Source organism: Balaenoptera physalus, assembly GCF_965194825.1.
Source record: "Balaenoptera physalus genome assembly, chromosome: 12".
Lineage (NCBI taxonomy): Eukaryota > Metazoa > Chordata > Mammalia > Artiodactyla > Balaenopteridae > Balaenoptera > Balaenoptera physalus.
In genome coordinates, this window is record NC_138897.1 from 24,616,176 (window position 1) to 24,634,774 (window position 18,599).

Genomic DNA, 18,599 nt, shown 5'->3' on the forward strand with positions numbered 1-18,599 from the left:
CTGGAAACATCCTCACAGACACACCCGGAAACAGTCTTTAACCTGAGCATCCCGTGGCCAGTCAAGTTGACGCATATTAAGTATCACAGGTAGGAAGGGTGCCTATCATTGTACCCCTTCGACAGCTGTGAGATGCTTGGAGCAGCTGACTCACCTGCCCAAGGGCACTCTGTCAGCCCATGGCAGAGCCTGGTGACCTATCTGGGGCTCACACAGACTTGAGAGCAGGGGGCAATATTGGGAGTCATCAGGCTAGCTCCTTCATTTAACTGATGAGCAGCCTGAAGCCCAGTGAGGTGAGGTCAGGAGAAGGACCCTGACCTCCTCCCTGCCAGGCCATTATCCAATGAAGCTGAAAGAGCCAGTTAGGTAGCCCCAAGTCAGGACACACCCCATCCACCAAATCACCCCCGCACAACTGAAGCTCAGTGCTAAGATGCAAGATGGATTGGAACGAAATGTCTAAAATGGTCTTTTGTTTTCCTAAAATGAACATCTATCTCATCTATGATCAGAGAAGGTGTGATTTTCTAAGTAATAAAACTATAAAGCGTTACATTGATAATGAAAAAGCAGACGTGGTTAGGCACCAGATGGAGCACACCCGGGCCAGTGGGAAAAGCTTCTGTGACTATTCCTGGGAGATTGGTGACATCTGTGTGGTGTCACCATGGATGGGACAGGTGGCATTTCGGAGGCACTACGGTTTGAACCCAGCTCATCTCAGAGCTGTGATACTAGGCATGTTAGTCTTTCAACATGTTTATTTATTCATTCCACAAATATTTATTTGCAGGGCATTAGAGTGAGAACACTGACGATGCTTTAATTTTCTGAGCGGTTTTTTAACTGGATAGGAAAAAAACAAAAACAAAAACAGTGAATTGCAAGCCAAGTTTATAATTGTAAGCCATTTAACCCACTCAGCAATCTCACTCGACAGTGTCACTTCATCTCTCCCGCTCACCGTCACCAGGAGGGGATCCACATCTGTTGAATGGGGGGCTATCAGCTGGATAATCTTTAAGCCCCTCCAACTTTGAGGTTTTTAGACTGTGGTTTCCTAACCAATAAAAAGTTAAAAAACAAAACAAAAAACTAGAAAGGCGAGTTTGACAGCTGATTTCCTGTAGGTACACAGGCTGCCAAACCTAGTTACAACTTGTTCATAAAATAAAGGGCCGCCAAAGCCCTAAATCGTAGGGAAGCTGTCTCTCGCTGACCTTGGCTCTCTCCCCAGAGCAGTACGTGAGCCCCTTGCTCCCGGACTGCAGTGCAAACCCACCAGGTGTGTGCTTGTCCCCTGCTAGGTCCTCAGGGAGCACAAGGCCACCATCATCCAGAAGCATGTGCGGGGCTGGATGGCTCACAGGCGCTTCCAGCGGCTTCGGGCCGCGGCCATTGTCATCCAGTGCGGCTTCCGGAGGCTCAAGGCCAAGCAGGAGCTGAAGGCCCTCAAGATTGAGGCCCGCTCAGCAGAGCACCTGAAACGCCTCAACGTGGGCATGGAGAACAAGGTGGTCCAGCTGCAGCGGAAGATCGACGACCAGGTTGGTGTCTTGAGCTCCCACCCAGGGGGTGGGCCTGTGGGGAGACTCCACGGGCATGTTTGAGAGAGACCCATGGCTTCCCCAGGGAGCTCTCATTCGATCCCCACAAGACTTCGTGAGGCCATTTCACAGATAAGCAAATTGTGGATCGGGCGCATCCAGCACTTGGCCAAGGTCACAGAAGTAGAAAGTGCCAGAACCAGCACTCCAGCCCAGGTCTTCTGATCCCACAGCCATAATGAGGGTGATGCTGTTTTTTTTAACCCCAAATGTCACGAAAGTGTCGGTCCTTTCCTGTGTCATGGCTAAGATGGGTTTCCAGAGTTGAAAGCAGGCTCACTGGTACCTTGCTCGTGTAGGGTATTAATGGCCTCAGGACCAGGCTCTTGCAATGCTCTGGAGGGTTTCACGTGCCTCCTGAGAAAGGAAAGAAGAAGATGGAGGAAAGGAAGGGGGAAAACATGCTGAAGGCATGTGGTATGGGATGTGGAGGAAGAGAGTTGGAGTTGGGCCACCAGGCAGTGCTTTGGCAGTCACTGGTTTTATTGTACCTATTCTATGCTAGGCACTTTTTTAAGCTTCTCATGGTCCCAGTAGGGCAAGAAAATAAATGAGCCATTTTACACCTAAACCAGCTGCCCTAAACAGGAGCCCAAAAGTGGTAAAATGTTCCTGCCTTTCTGTTCTTACAAAAGACGGCTTCTGGAGAAGAAATTGTCACCCTGGGTGTCTGTCTCTATGTAAGTTCTACAGGTGTCTTATTTGGCTTGGCTCCCTAGTGGGGAAGCAAGACAGAAAGCTCAGTGCAGGGTGGCGGACACTCAATACATACCTGGCCCTGGTTGGCCCACAGTGATAGGTCAGGTCAGGGAGGAAGACATATCTACCCAGAGCATCAGGAGTGGATAGGAAAAGCTCTGTACTCTGGGATCAGCCATTTGGAAAACACAATCACAAGGAGGACCTAGGGTTGTATTATTATTATCATTGCCATTATTATTATTATCATTATTATTATTATTATGTGTATTGATGACTGGCCAGGAAAGACATTTGTATAGTCAAATTGTGCCAATTAACCTTCTGAGCAAGGTATAGTCAGAGGGACGAGCAGGTTTTGTTGGCACTGCTGCACCCTGCCAGGAGCCCCATGTACTGCCCGGCCGCCTCAGCCCTGGGTTCCAGCCATAGGGCCCTGCATTGGCATTGCTGATTTCTCAAGTTGACTTGAGAGGTTAAGAATAAATCTGGTATTTTATACTCCACGTGCTGGAACATCAAAGAGAAGGAGATTTAAAAGGCCTATTTTTAAAAGAGCTTTTTGCCTTCAGCTTCCTGCTTGGCAAACATCTGTGAGTAGTGGCGGGTGTTACCCTGTGTGCAGAGGGTAAGGAGAAGAGGCAGGAGGGGTGGGTTAGATCTTGCTTTCTTGTGTCCCTCCCCATGTTGCCTGACTGTGTGCTAGGCACTGTTCTCATGTGTTAACTCATCAGATCCTTACCGCAACCCGATGAGATTTAACATTATTCCCATTTTAAGCAGGCACAGAGAGGTTAAGTAGCCCGCAAGGCCACACAGCTAGTAAGTAGCAGGGCTAGGATTGAAACTTGGCAGTTTGGTTCCAAAGAACGTTCTGCTGCCTCCAACCAAATTTTAGGATATCTGCATACTAGGGGATTCTTCAGACATGTGAGAATTCCTCAGAACAAGGAAGACCCTTAGCTTTGTTTGGGGTTCCTTCTCATAGACAGCGTCGTCCTTGCACAGTGGGGTGTGTGACCCAGTGTCAAGAACATGCTTGGTGCTGTGTTGTGAGAGGAGTCAACAGCATAATCCGTGGCACCAGGACTTGTTTTACTGCGGTCTCTTAGCAGGCAGGGCTAGCCTTTGTAAGTGAATGGGTTTCTGTTCTTTCTGTATGGCTGGAGACAACTCAGGCAGCTGCTCCCCTGACACACAAGGCTCTTAGCCAGGAGGAAAGGATACACGTGTGCCAGGAACAGCATAGGTGAAGGCATCCCGAAGTATTTGTCAGAGCAGCATGAGGTATAGTGGACAGAGTCCCAGCTGGTTGGAGGTTTGAGTTCTGTCTCAGTTATACTTGCAACCAGAGCTGACAGTTTGGGGTTATGGCCGAATCTCTGATTAGGCCTTGAGTTCCTCAGAGACAGTTGGCCTAAGATCTCTAACTTCTAGCTCAAAAATTCACTGATGCCATAAAGTGGCTAATAAAGTGGTTCCCAACTCCAGACTGCAATGAAGAATCACCAGGGGGAGCTTTTTGTAAAAAGTATCCCCACTGCCAAGAAGTCAGCAAAGGAGGAAACTGAAAGATAAAACCAGGGTAAGGTTAGTGCCCAAAATTCATGTTTAAGGTTTTGTGCACCCAACTAAAGAGACAAGATGCAAAATTAGCACGAAGCTCCCAAGCAAACAGAAAGAAGGGAACAGGATCCCCTGAGAGCTGTTGAAAGAGTTTAGGAGGGTTTGGAGCTGTCCGTGGTGCTGAGACAGTTTTCCTGAGGGTTTTCAGAATCTGTGATGTAATAAACCACATCCTTCACAATATCCTTCAGCAGTTAAGTTCAGTGACAGTTCCTGGGATGATTTCTTGCAGTGTTCCTGGTGTAGGCCTGTGGTGTGACATTTTTCAGCCAAAATGATGTAACCTATGAACTTGGCTGTCTATCAATCTGGCTTTATTCAAGCACAACGTGTAGAGTGAGAAGGCCAGGTGAGCTAACAATATTTTTTACAATGAGGGTCAAGTTCCTTAAGCCTTTATGAGTATAAGGCTATATTTAAATATATTTTATTTCATATATGAAAATATGATGCAAAAGTATGGATTTAGTCAGTAACCTCTATTTATTTATTTATTTATTTATTTTACAACATATTCTTTTTTTTCCTATTTTTAAAAAATTTTTATTGGAGTATAGTTGATTTACAATGTTGTGTTAGTTTCAGATGTACAGTAAAGTGGATAAGTTATACACATACACATATCCACTCTTTTTCAGATTCTTTTCCCACATAGGTCATTACAGAGTATCGAGTAGAGTTCCCTGTGCTATACAGTAGTTCTTATTAGTTATCTATTTTATATACAGTAGTGTGTATGTGTCAATCCCAGTCTCCCAATTTATCCTTCCCCTCTTTGCCCCCTGGTAAACATAAGTTTGTTTTCTACATCTGTGACTCTATTTCTAAGACAAATATCATATGATACCACTTACATGTGGAATCTAAAAAAAAAAAAAAAAGGTACAGATGAACTTATTTACAAGTCAGTAACCTTTTAAATCAGTTAGATTCAGTGTACTTAGTATGCACTCAGTAAACGTTAGTTAATATTTTATTTTTCATCCATGTACATTTGAAAAATCGTATGTGACAAGTCACAGCTTTATGTCCTTCTGTGCCTCAGTTTTCTCAGCTGTGAAATGGAGATATTAATCAGCCTTACTACACAGGATTTTTGTGAGGAGAGAACGAGTTAATAGATGTGAATCTTGTAGTACAGTGCCCTTGAGCAGTGGGTGCTGAGTAAGCATCCTCTCGGGATGCCTGAGGAGCTCGAGGAGCACAGGGGTCCATGTGGAAATCCCCAGCCCCCTGCTGTCAGGAAAAGGCCCTCGCTGGAGGACGGAGCTGGCCAGGTCTCGGGTCACACTGACAAAGGCAGCTCCAGGGAGCCTGGCCTGCCATCACAGGGAGGGTTTCTGGGGTCTATGAGGGAGCACGTGCCCCTCACCACTCCCTGTGCCAGGCTTGGCTGCGCGGCCATGGGTTCCATGGCGTGAGGACGAGGCAGGAAACTGCTGGGCCCTTCTGGGGTCCTCCTTTCTAAAACCATGCCTCCGGAACAGGAAATGTGCAGCTGTTAGGAATCTCCCACCCACACCCCAGGCGGCCGGCAAAGAGTTCGGAGCGTCTCTCCCAGGGGGTCCCTAGAGAACTGAATGATGAAGAGGCTGCCCTTTATCAGGCACTAACTGGGTGCCGGGCCCCAGGGAAGCCCTTAATCTCCCTGAGCCCTGATAAAACCCTATGAGGAAGGAGTTACAATTATCCCTCTTTCACACATGAGGAAGCCAGGCACAGGGAGGTGGAATGACCTGACCACACGTTCGCAGCTGATCAAGATGGGGCTGCGGTCTGAGGACAGGTCTGTCTGGGTCCAGCCTCTTAACTCCCCAACTTCCCAGAGCCTCACCTCAGCGTGCGTGTCAATGAAAGCAAAGAGCTGGCCTCCTAGACATGTTATCTTTGCATGAGGGTCCTGGGGTGTCATCACTGCCCATAGCAGATGTCACCATCACGTTGTGTGCCTCTCCACACCCCACACCTGCTCCATCTAGAGGCCTCCACAGCCTGGTCCTCCTTCCCACTTTCCTGGGGATCTGACCCAGGCTGCAGCACTTGGAGGAACCTCACTTCCCGCCCAGAGCAGAACAAAGTCCAAGTGGCTAGTCCAACACGTGTTCCCTCCCTGAACCCCACTCCCCTTGTGCAGAGACTCTTCAGCCTCCTGGGAGACCCAGACCTGGGTGGGCAGTGCAGATGGCACTGGGTTTTTTTAAACAGATGCTACCTAATTGGATTTCTTATTTGTAATTACTTAGAGCAAAGCTGACTGCCAGACCAGACATAAGGGCATGTCAGGTAATAGCTGGGAGGTTTCCACAGACTGTGGGAGGATCTTTTTGTGCTGTATCAATGAGGGAAATGTACCCCTTGGACACCAACAATGGGTCTCAGCCTTAAGGTCCCATGGCGTTCATGGTGTTGTACTGGGTCCAACAGCTGTTCTTTTGCTGCTCCTCGCTGCTTTGCATGAAGCTTCATTGCTGGTGTGAATTAGTCATTGGTTCCTGATGCCCCAGCTTGTTGGTAGTTTAGCCAATAGCTCTGTTCTACTTGGAGCTCCTGCAGAGAATAGCAATGAAGAATTATCAATGACTGTTGCTTGCTTGCTTGATTATTGGGAGAACCCTACTTCTGCCACTCCACTTTCCCTGCTGACCACTTTGAGCTGATATGCTCAACTGCAGCACTACTTTCTGCCCATGTTTACACTGGCGCTTGACACTGGCCCTGGATCCTCAGGGCTTCCTCTGTGTGAGCTCCTCCACAGTCTGCCTCCCAGTCCCCCTCCGTACCTCTGCCAGGCACCTGGGGGAATGCTTCTCACTTACCTATTGCTTGAGTGGGTACATGATTGGGTACCTCGTCGGCAGGGACGGGTTCTGCCAGGGCATCAGTTTCTGGAGTCAGAGTCTTACAGGATAAGCTGACAGGTGATGGGAGGGATCCCTAGGCCCTGTGGAGGACCTCCTTGGAAGAGGGGATGCTGAAGAGGTCCTTTGTCTCAGAGCCAGCGATTAGGTTGCAGCTCTTTGTGCCAGTGAGTCCAAGGGCAGGAGGGCCCAGCATGAAAGAGCAGGGAATCCTGAAAAGCAAAGGCTGCAGTTCGAAGAAGCCAAAAACATTGTTCCTGCAACTTAAAAACCGGGCGTAAGATCTCTCCAGCCGGACACAGAAGGCTAACCACTGTCAGCCAGCTTCCAGCTCTGTCACTGCTCCTAAACACTCCTTGAATGTCAGTATTGGTGTTCTTTCTTTTCCTATATTTCTCCTGGGTTCACAATAGAGTTTTGTTAGGGAGATGCCAAGAAAGCACTCAAGCATTCGGTGATTGTGAGGTTTAATTCCACCTTGGAAGTCCCTTTTTTAATTGCCTTCATGTTTGTTCCTGTCCCACTAACCTTGCTCTCCACCTCTTTTTCCTCCCTCCCTGTTTGCTGGTGCTGTCACAGAACAAAGAGTTCAAGATGCTGTCGGAGCAGCTGTCAGCCATCACCTCCACACACGCCACGGAGGTAGAGAAGCTGAAGGACGAGCTGGCCGGCTACCAGCAGAGCCAGGGTGAGGATAGCAGCCCGCAGCTGCAGGAGGAGGTCGAGAGCCTGCGGACAGAACTGCAGAGGGCCCACTCGGAGCGTAAGGTCCTGGAGGACGCCCACACCCGGGAGAAGGATGAGCTGAGAAAGGTACGTCGGGGCCAGAGGGGCAGCTGGGTGGTGGTTGGCTAACGGAGCACGCCCACGAGGTGGCTTCTTCTTCCAGCTGTTACACTGCCATGGACTTTCCTGGGGCTTGTGCCCAAGACTGATGTAAAGTGCCACTGCTTTGGGGGAACCCACACAAGCACGTGTCCATTCACCTGACAAGTGTTGATTGAGTTTCTGCCATTACCCGGACGTGATGGCATCCCCTGAAAGGTTACACACGTGTGCCTTTGGGCATGTTCCTTATAGTCTAGAATTAGCCAGAGTCCGCTCTGCAGTCCACGTTCCTGTTGGCAGGAGAGATGGTACAGAGGTAGTGGCCGTTCTTCTTAACGTTGCCTGCAGGGATTAGGGGCAACCTCTCGGCATCCCTACCCATAATCATAGTGCTTTGGGGAATTTGCCTTAAGTTTAAGTGTTGATAGTTTCAGCCTGACTAATCTCCTCTGGTTGGTGTGCTCTGTAGGTTTACTTTCCACCCCATAAAATGGGATTGGACCCCACTCCCCCATCTCAAATGTCAGGATACAGAGATTCCCTTCTCCACTGCCAAGATAGCTGTTCAAACCAGGGAGGTCCCACATGCCCCTGCGGAGCCTTCCACGGTCTCAGGACGCTGCTTCTCTCCCCCATCTTTATGGCACCCCACAGGCCACAGGGAAGATGGCACACTGCCCACTTATTTAGTTCCTGTCCATCACTGGAGAGTCACGATGGGTTGAGAATCTAAGAGGGAAGGACTCAGTGTTCCTAACATTGAAATAATAATTTTCAGTGTTTAAAAATTGGGGCAAGCTGAATGCTGCCACAGAAAGCATCCTGAGGTAGACACAGGAGTTTCCAGATTCTCATCCCTGCATTGCCATTACCAAGTGCATGCAGGAAATCTCACTGGCCTTAGTTCCCTCATCTGTTTTTAAAAAAAAAGAAAAGAAGAAGAAGAAGAAAGGTTGGTTTAGATCATTTTTTAGGCCCCTCTACTTGCAGCTAGTCAGCTCCATGAGATGGTATTTGATGGTTTCTAGAAGGAAAAAGAACCTCCCTCAGCCCTGCTCTGTAGTGCCTCTCTCTTCCTGTGCCCAGTTACCTTCTCCTGAGCTGAGCCCTCCGGCACAACCGGGAAATAGGCGGGCTGCCATCCACCTGCGGACCCAGCTCCTGCTGGGCTTGCCTACGTCATTTCCTGTCCGGGGCAGAACTTCCCCACCGTCAGCCACTGCTTTCCCCAGATCCCAGGGGGTTTCCCAGAGTCAGAAGGGGGATCCACACGGGGATTAGGTGACGAGGAAATTGAGACATAGGACTTACCGGAGCAGGCAGCCTGGCACAAAAGAGGCCACCCTGCAGCCTGTTGCCTAGATAATCCTGCCAGCTCACCTGCCACGCCGGGAGTGGACTTCATTCTTCGGGGTAAAGCACATGCTTAAGGAAACTCCCGTTACAATGTAGCTACAAGCCTGTAACCTATAAAGCATGGAATTCCAAACTTGTGGTTTATGGATCCTTGCTAACAGATAGACAGTAACCCTTGTATGTGAATAAAAGACAAGATGGTGACAGGCAGAGAGAAGAGGCCAAGATTAGAACTGGAAACTCTTGAGATTGGTGACCCTGGGAGAAAAAGAAAAGCAGGTTCCCTGCACATGGGTGCTGGTCACATGAGACGCTGGGCAGTCTGTTAACCCAGCAGATCACAAAACCCGGGTCTGCGGTCTCCGCCTCCACAGAGGGCACTTGACTCATGGCCTCCCCAGGCTCCTTCTCTGCTTCCCCTGGGGCACTGTGATTTGGGGACTCAGTACTTTTAAAGTATCCAAGTCTCCATCCAGGGAGCCTAAGGGTTTATAATATCCCGTGAGCCAAATAAGGAAGTGGGCTGCCTCCTCCTCTCCTTTGGAAAAATTGTTACTATTGAAGTCTGGACCTGGGTCTTAAATATCAGTACAATGAGAGCTTGGTCCTGGCAAGAAAAAAGAAAAATTCAAGGACACTGCCAAAAAGGCAATAGCAGGCACAGAGGCAGAACGAGAAAAGCACCTTCCCTGACTCCAAATATAAGCAAGTCCCAAGCTGATAACTTAAGAAACTGGCGTAAAATGATTAAGTGCGATGTCCATCTTTTTCCAGGAGGAGAAAAAGTGGAAGCAAATTTTTCTCTTTCTCTAAGGTCTTCCAAACGTTTATTCTGGCGGCTGCGGGGTAGGGCAGGTAGGGGCTGGCTTTTTCCCCCTCTGGTTCTTCTCTGCCTAGTCAGGGTTTAATATTTATCAAAGGTACCATGTCCAGTCTTAACAAACGCTGAATAATCAGACAGTTGGTTTCTTCTCTGGCTCGTCCAGCAGCCTGCTCCTTGCTGAACAAGATTGATGAGACGGGCGAAGCAGGGAGGGAGCTGGCTGCTGGTAGATGTTTAATTAATGGATTTGATATTTCTGTCAGCAAATGTTGTATTGGAACTGGCATCCTGGTAAACTTGGGGCCCCCCGCTTCTGACAGCATTCTCACTGTCAGGCCACATGGCCATGCTGCCTTGGACTGTGGGAGGCCAGGTCTCCCTGGGGGCAGAGCCTGGGCATGACCCACCCCCATCAGCTGCAGAAGTTAGCTGACAGTCGTTCTATTAAAGGTGTCCTTGTTGGGGCCTCTCCCCAGAGTGGTCTGCACCTCGGCCTGGAGCCTCCTTTCCTTTTAGCTGTGGGATGTGTATTTTGTTCCTTCTTAAAGCTATCAGTGATCCCTGTGCTGACGGACTTGTGCAGCTGTGCTGTTTCCTATCCCTGATGAAAGAGGCATGAGTCCCAGGGCTGCCCTTGACGCAGAGGCAACGGCTCACTATCCAGAATCTGCTCTGCTGGTGAGGCCAGCACGGCCTGGCTCGGAGCAGGGCCGTGGGTGGGTGAGAAGGAGCAGCCCACAGCTAGGTCCCTGGCTCTGAGCGAGGGTCCTTGACACTTGTGAGCCCCCCAGGCCTTGAGTGTTCAGGCTGGTGCAGTTGGGGTTCTGTGTTGTATTGTGTCATCGGCCACCGAACCACCAGCGGATAGTTACCTTGGATAGTTCCAATGTAAAGGTTTTGTGTTTTTCCAAATAGAAGTAAAAAGATCTGCCTTTGGGGGTAGGGGGTTCTCACAGTGGAATGTTTTGAGTCTTCCCCGCCAAAGATACAGAACAGGACTTCTTTGGCCCATTTAGACTCAGACTTGTGCTACCAGCAGGCTTCATGGTTCATAAGGAGGCTGATGGTTGTTAGAAAGAGGACCCCATGCCGTCTCATGGAAGGACATTATCTCACTGCAGAAATCATGGAAGCTCACAGCCCTTCGTTTATTCAGTAGTTATTTATTGAGTGTATTTGTTAGGCACTGTTCTGCACACTGGTGCAAAAGTAAGCAATTTTAAAAGTCCTTCTCATTCTTAGGGAGCGTAAATATTTGGGGATTATTGGAGAATACACAGATGGGAATCAAATACAAATTATCCCTCATGTGCAATAAAGAGAAATAAAGCAGAGTACAGGGATAGAGGGGAACCTTTGGGGCCAGGGGAGGTGTGTTTCATTCAGACTCCCTCTGAGAAGATACCTGAGTGAGGTGAGGAGTGAGCCATGGGAACTTCTAGGGGACAGGTGACAAATGTAACAGCAGGTGCATCAGCCCTGAGGTGGGAGTAGGCTGGGTGGGTTCAAGGACCAACAAGGAGGCCATCGGGCTGAGGTGGACAGAGCAAGGAGAAGGGTAGGAAGGTGGTGAGGTCAGATCAGGAAGGATCTTCTGACCTTGAAGGCAGCATTGGCCATGAACCTTCCAGAGAGCTGAGCAAGTCTGTCTGATTCCCTTGGTTCCTGCGGCACACAGCAGGTCCCTCCCGCCCCGAACGCCTTCCTGTAACTGTGCTGTCGGAACCAGGCGTTTGAGGCCTGCTCCAGGCTGTCGACATCGCTGTCCTTCATATGTCAGCCTTCTGACCTGTCAGGATGCAGGGTGGCCTAGTGGTTACGAGCTGGACCCGGTCTGCTCAGGGCCACAGCCAGCTGTGGTTTTCTACTAGAAGACTTGCATTTGGCTCTTTTTACTGTGCAAAAACCCAACTTGAAAAAATAAGTCAAAACAAAACCAAAAGCCCAGAGCTACATTTGTATCCCCAAACATTATCACTAGTAAAGGCAGTTACTTAGCTGAGGCATTTGTTTCATTTAACTTACCAGGGGCTAAACTAGCCTGATTTACACCAGTGTTGGTTCTCATGATCTGTCCCCAATCACCTTTTAGAGGTAAGAAACACTCCCAAAAATGTTGCCTTGCAAGAGTTGGAAGACCCCTCCGCCAAAAAAAAACGGAGCTGCTGAATGATGTTTAATGAGGCCCCACAGCTGGCGCGGGTGTTATTTATCACGCTGAGAGGACACACCTGCCTTGTTCTGTGCTGTTAGCGGCTCCCCCTGCAACCTGCGTCCCTGACAACAAAAGCAAGGCCATTTGGCTGCAGAAGTTTGTCACCCACCACGTCGGCCAACAAACTGTCCGTAGGCTAGCTGGTTGGGGAGACTGGGGATGGCCAGCACCTGGGGAAGTGTGATTGGGGGAGCACTCTCTGCGCCCCCTGGGATGTGGAGCTGAGATGGGCCCCACCCCTCCTGCTGTGCGCCTCCCTCCAGAACTGCTCAGGCAGGAAGAAACGCAAAGCTCCCCAATGCCACTCTGATGAACGGCTTAGAATAACAAAGCTGAGTTCATCAGAGGCCTGTCTTTTGGCATCAAAGCCTTGGAGGGAGACGGAGGAAAGAAATGAGGCGCCCGCACAACAGAAGATTTTAGTGGGTACACGCTCATGACCGTGGCTGCCCCGCCAGCTGGAGTCGTGGCTGAGATTTTAGATCACAGGTGGTTGCATTGAAGCTTCATGATCTTCGCCTGCATTCAGAGGAATGGAGGTTTCAGGTCCAGCCTCGTGGTGGTGGCATGCGCCCTCTACTGGGCAGATGACGCGCTCCGCTTCAGAGGGACACTGCCTGCCTGTAGGATGCTCAGAGGCCAGTGGTGAGCGCTGTGAGTGATCCTGGAAGGCGTCTCAGGTGCCCACCTGCGCTGTGAGCTGCCCGTGTACACAGAAGGTGGTTTAGGGAATTGAAGTCCTAGCTCCATGGAGGGTCTGGTTACTTCACAGCCTGATCTGAACAGCCACCCACCGGGGTCCACTGGTTCAGAGGTTGCAGTCTTGCGTCTCCGAGGGGGACTGGAGTCCTGCCCTCCTGACTGCGGCACCAGGTGGAGCTTCACTCTGGCTGCACCCTGGGTGGGCTTTTTTCGTAGAGGTTCACACCACGTGGTTTCTTCTGTTGGTTGTTTTCAGTTTGACTTGACTTGTACACCAAGAAAAGGGAAAGCTATTTTGAGTATTTGCCAAGCTAATTTAAAGGCACACGTGAGGTCATTGGGTGGTGAACTGCGTCCAATAACAGCAAATTAGATGAATTTAAAGAGTGCTTTTTTCCTGTGGTGTATGTGCCTCCTGAGCCGAATTGAATTATTTGATTAAACAAGCTCATGTCTTCTAGATGTTTTAGTCAACTATAAACCCATTTAAAAAACCAAAAAACAAAAAAAGACCCTTTAAAGGAGTTCTGATATTTTCATGAGGAAAGCTTAGGCTCCTTAACTGGATCTGCAGGGCAATTCATTCGTTCAACAAGCGTTAGGTGCCCGCGTCGGGCCGGGTACTGATGATGTGACAGCCTGGAACGTGGCCCCTGGGTCCTGCTGAGGCCTCTGGTCTAGGCTGAGCAGGCGGGTGAGGTAGCCGAGCGTCTGCCAGGGGGCAGGGCCGTAGCACCAAGGCTGAGAAACCCTGCTTTACGGAAACCTGCTATGGCCCTTACCTGTTTTCTCACTGTTACCCACCTGTTCCTCACCCCTGCTAGGCTGGGCCCTCTCTGTGGGCAGCTACCTTGAGTCTTGTTCATTTTGCATCCCCTAGCCCCTGGCAAGGCTCCTGGTACAGAGCAGCGCATCAGGAAGTGTCTGATAGATGAGTGACAGCCTTGCCCTGTGTCACCCCCGGGGCCAGAACTAGGCTCAGCAAGTGGGAGCCTTTGACGATAAAACAGCATCCGTCTCGATGCTTTTTCTTTTATACTTTGCCCTCACCACCAAGTCAGGTTTACTCTCTGTAGACACGAAACATCAGTTGTGCTCATTATAATAAAAAATAAATTGTCGACGAAGATAACAGTCTGGTATAATTAGTTACATGAGGGTATACATATTTACCAGCCTTATCTCATTTGATATCCTGTGGGGAGGCAGAACATGGTCCTTTGCCTGATTCTCCATAGAGAGAGTTCCTGACCATGAAGGGGGTAATAATCTACTTGGTGGGAAGGGGTCTGCTGAATATAAAGACGTAAGGCCAGTGGTTCTCGACCTAGAGTAGTGTCAGCATTGCATTCACTAGTCAGAGCCTCATTCCTGTAACTCTCAGCAGTACATCCGCAGGTGAGCTGACGAGGGAAGCTGAGTCCATCTGAACTGAGGTTGAAAAGGAGCTGCAGTGTCGCGTTGCCAGGATGGGACAGTGTCCTGGAAGGTAGTTTTGAGCCACATTTTGAAGGAGATTGAAACCTCCTTGAAGTTTGAAGGAGTTGGGTCGTGTTAATGGAGGGTTAACAGATGGCTTGGAGCTTTTTGCAAGCCTCTGCCAGTACTGTGTGTCTGCTCTGCTCTGTAAGGATCCTTAGAGAGCACGCCGCCTGCAGACTATCAGCAGCTCCCCAGAGGGGCCAAGGCACCTAAGTGGGAGTCACTGCCTTCGGAATTCCTAAGGGGAGAACAGCAGACCTCACTCCTGGACTCCAGCCTTGTTGAAGTTCTCTCCTGACCCTTTCTACCGGATGCTGGGGGTTGGGGGGAGCAGTTCTCTTAACTCACCTCTTGGTGCCTTAAGCTTATCTTTAAAGCCAGGAGGAAGGGAAGATGGCATTGAAACATAACCAGTTGGAATTCAAACCTCTCCAAGGCTTCTGCCCTTTAGCCAGCATCCCTGGGGCCTCCCTTCCTGCTTTTCCTGCCACGGGGTCTAGCAGCATTTCAGGGGAGTGCAGGTGGGTCCTCTGGGAACTGTGTGACCCTCTCTCCCCCTGGATTCCATGCCACAATCTCCTAGGTAGCAATTCTGGTAGGTCACCATCAAGTCTCAGCTACTGTGCACAGGCTAGTTATCACGTGTTCTGTTATTGTACTGAGGATGGCATTTTGAGGCTCTTTCTACACAGGTTGGGAAGAAGCCTCTCCCCAGTAGGTCATAAAATGTACCCAAGATAGCCAGCACCGATTTCTTCAACCAAAGGGAGCAAGATTGTTTACGCTTATCACTCAGACCAAAACCTGGGAGCCTGTCTTACCCTCATTTTTTTGTCTTTTGCCACACCTAGCACAGGGTACTGTGCTTAGTAAAATAGCAGCTTCATTGAACATAATTCACATACTCTAGTTGAAAGTCAGTAGCAAGGCTCCTTCCCTTCCCCAGCATCTGAGCTGTGCGGGTCCAGTGAGAAAGACACGGGCAGGGGCGGGTGAAGACCAGGGATAATTCTTCATTGTGAGCTTTAGGCTTTCCTGAGACTCAAATATGAGAGCTCAAAATGTACCAAGACACGGAACTAAATACAAGAAGGCCAGTTATCAGTGTAAGATCCTGAACACAGCATATGAGCTTGGCGTAGACTTTTCATGAGGTTTTTGTGGGCGTTGCAAAACCATAAACAGTGGTAAACTCATCTGCCCTGTTCTAATGGGATTTTTCTTTCAGTGTACAATTTTAATCCCCAAATGAAAGCAGCTTTGGCAGATTCAATTTTCTTTAGTAAAAAGAGCATTTAAACTTAACCAGCTGAAGTTCAAACCTCACAAAAGGAGCCTTTCCTCTGCCCGGCTTTGCAGGCAAGTATTTTTCCCCCTGCTGTCTCTTTCAGCGAGTTGCAGACCTGGAGCAAGAAAATGCGCTCTTGAAAGATGAGAAGGACCAGCTTAACAACCAAATCCTGTGCCAATCTAAAGGTAGGTACCAAAGTGACAACCAAATCCTGTGCCAATCTAAAGGTAGGTGCCAAAGTGCAGGACTTTTCATTTGGATTTGAAGTTCTTTTCCACACTGATTTTCCCCAAAGATTTCTACCAAGCGTGTAGTCAGTCAGGATGCTGCAGTGGGGAAAGGGTTTCAACGGGAGAGAGATGAACAAGAAGGGTGATCTTTAAGATCCCGCTGCCGACATTTGGTTTCAGGAGTTTTAATCACCTGAGTGCACAGACTCACCCAGCATGGCCTTTAACGGTCTTAAATTTCCCTTTAAAAATTGTTTCTTTCCACTGATATGGATCATAAGTTTTGGTGGGAGAAAAGCCCACCCATGTTACCTTTTTGCCTTCCCTCCTTCCCCCCACCTAACCTGCGGCCTTATCTCCTCGCATCTCCTTTAATCTCTCTGCACAAGAACCTGAAAGACCAGGAATAAGGAAGAAACGCTGGAACAGAACCTAGGTTCTTCCCGCATTGCTGCCAGCAGTTGCTATGACAGTTGTTGTAAGAGAGAGTCTGGCCTGTTAGCCGAGCGAGTTGTCGTGTGTGCGGCCGGCTTCTCTCCCCAGCCCCTAGGGGCAGAGTGGGCCTTCCCCGCTCCGAAGACTGCAGCCGAGCCTTGGGAGCAAACCTCCCTGGGCCCAGCAGAGGGTGAGGTCGCTGAATAAACTCGCCAAGTATCTGTGTTGTGGGCAGCCTTTTAACAAGAGTTTAGTCAGAAGGCACGAGTGGTCACGCTCGAGTGGAAGCCATGCCAAGCAAAAGTGCAGCTCCGTGCACTTGCTTTCCAGATGAATCTGCCCAGAGCTCCGTCCAGGAAAACCTCCTGATGAAGAAGGAGCTGGAGGAGGAACGCTCCCGGTACCAGAACCTCGTGAAGGAATATTCCCGGCTGGAGCAGAGATACGACAACCTTCGGGACGAGATGACCATCATAAAGGCAAGGAGGGCGGTTCTGCCGCCCACCGGCTTTGCAGCCCTTTTCCTCACGCCGCTGCTCCTGCAGTGCCGTCTGGCACAGCGATGCTCGGTGATCGGTGCGGCACGAACAGCGTCGCCTCCCCGTGTCAGTTGTCACCCCTCCCGCGGGTGGTTCTCACACAAGCAAGTAGCTGGGCAGTGAGTCCTTCCCAAGGGCAGCTCCTTTCCCAGCTTTGGGGTCTTATGAAGATCTCTGTTAGGACTTGAAGGAAAATTCCACCCACGTAAATGTGTTCTCTTTCTTGTTTCCTATTCTGGGAGAATCCCTGTGGTTGAACAGGAATGGTATGGGGAGCACGAGCTGCAGGCAGACCTGCAAGGGCCTGACGGTTTCTCCTAATCCTCAATGCCACGCAGATACAGGGGAACATTTTCATGTTTCAAGATTTGTCATCCTTTTTTACCCCATGTAACTATTCCCTCCAGAAAGGCGTATTCAGACGAGACTGAATAAGTTAATTGCATAGGAACCAGGAAGAGAAGCTGAGTAGGAACACATATAGAAGTCTAAAACTTTCCAACCAAGATCAGTTTTTACTCTCAGCGCCCAATCAGATGCAAGGGGGGAAAAGAGTAATTTTTAAGTGAACAGTATGAATGATAAGCTCTCTTTCTAATATGCTTACTATTTTCAGAAACAGAATTGGTGGAGTGCAGGTTGAAGCAGGGGCCTTGAGGGGCCGGTGTGCAGTGTTGTCTTCAAGAGGGAGGCGGTGACAGGACTGTCTGTGTACTTCAGGCTGTTCGGGGGTTAAGGGTCTTTTCCCCAGGACCTTTCAGAGAAATTGGCCCAACGTTACGGATTTGCATTTCATTTAGAGGGAACACAGACCCGCTGTAGAACTGTGTTCTCTTCCAAGTGTCATTTTGTTGCTTAGCTGGACGGATGTAAGAACTGTAGGTGAAATTTCTCGTGGGAACAGCTCTGTTTAGCCATCATTCCAAGAAACAGTGGTACCTATTTTTGTTGACAAAGGAGGCAAAAGTCCAATTCTAGAGTCTACTGTTATTTGAAAAATAATAGTTCTCGTTAACATTAGTTCATTATGTGTTTTCACATGTTTCTCCCTAAACAGCAAATCCCAGGCCACAGGCGGAACCCATCAAACCAGAGTAGCTTAGAATCTGACTCTAATTACCCCTCCATCTCGACATCTGAGGTCGGAGACGCAGAGGATGCCCTCCAACAGGTGGAGGTGAGTAAGACAGGCTCTTGGCTGTTGTCTGTGCTCCAGAGGGAGGGTCTGTGACCTGTGTGGAGCTTCCCCCACCAGCGCTGTTCTGTTTCTGGGACCACAGTTCCCCGGGCTCATTCCTGACAGCAGGGTCACTCGGACTGCGGCGGACTTTACAGACGGTTCTCTGGAGTTAATATTTACTGTGCAAGGCAATACATTATTGTTCCCGCTCTCCATAAAGGAAGATACCTGATTCCTCTTGCAAAACTGAGGACCTGTTGCAGAGAGGTGAAATAGCTGGAACAGCTGAGTCATTAAAAGAGATATAATTTATCATCCCCATTTAGTATCACAGCACATATAGTAATATCAACAAGAAAATTTCCCTTCCTGACTTAGAAGCTGGCTAAAACTCAGAGGACAGCAACAAATATTTGAAACAACAGATATTTGCTGAACGAAATGTATCTTTGTCGGTAATAGCCTCTAGTCACACGGTGGTCTTTATAGTCTGTGTGTAATTTTATCAAAGGTACATAGACACACAGTTTTTCCTCTGGCATTTGAAAAGCAGAAAATCACAAGCACGTAAAACCGTATGAAGCACATGAAGATAGATGTGGAAGAGGGACGGTTATTAAAACAAATGTGCTTTGATCACATCCTTGTGCCAGGCACTGCTGGTGGGTACTGGAGAAACAGCAGTGATCGAGCCAGAGAAGGTCCCTCCCCTCGTGGAGCTTGTC

The 18,599-nt window shown here is 49.2% G+C and overlaps 1 protein-coding gene across 6 annotated transcripts in view; it reads left to right on the plus strand.

Moving 5' to 3' along the window:
• MYO5B (myosin VB) overlaps window positions 1-18,599 on the plus strand; it is a 361,242-nt gene that overhangs the window by 305,007 nt on the left and 37,636 nt on the right. For all 6 annotated transcript variants that reach the window (XM_082416526.1, XM_082416523.1, XM_082416524.1 and 3 more), the window contains exons 21-25: window positions 1,311-1,550; window positions 7,373-7,606; window positions 15,591-15,675; window positions 16,486-16,634; window positions 17,752-17,871. In XM_082416526.1, the coding sequence (XP_082272652.1) occupies window positions 1,311-1,550; window positions 7,373-7,606; window positions 15,591-15,675; window positions 16,486-16,634; window positions 17,752-17,871 (828 nt within the window). The remainder of the gene's footprint in view (window positions 1-1,310; window positions 1,551-7,372; window positions 7,607-15,590; window positions 15,676-16,485; window positions 16,635-17,751; window positions 17,872-18,599) is intronic.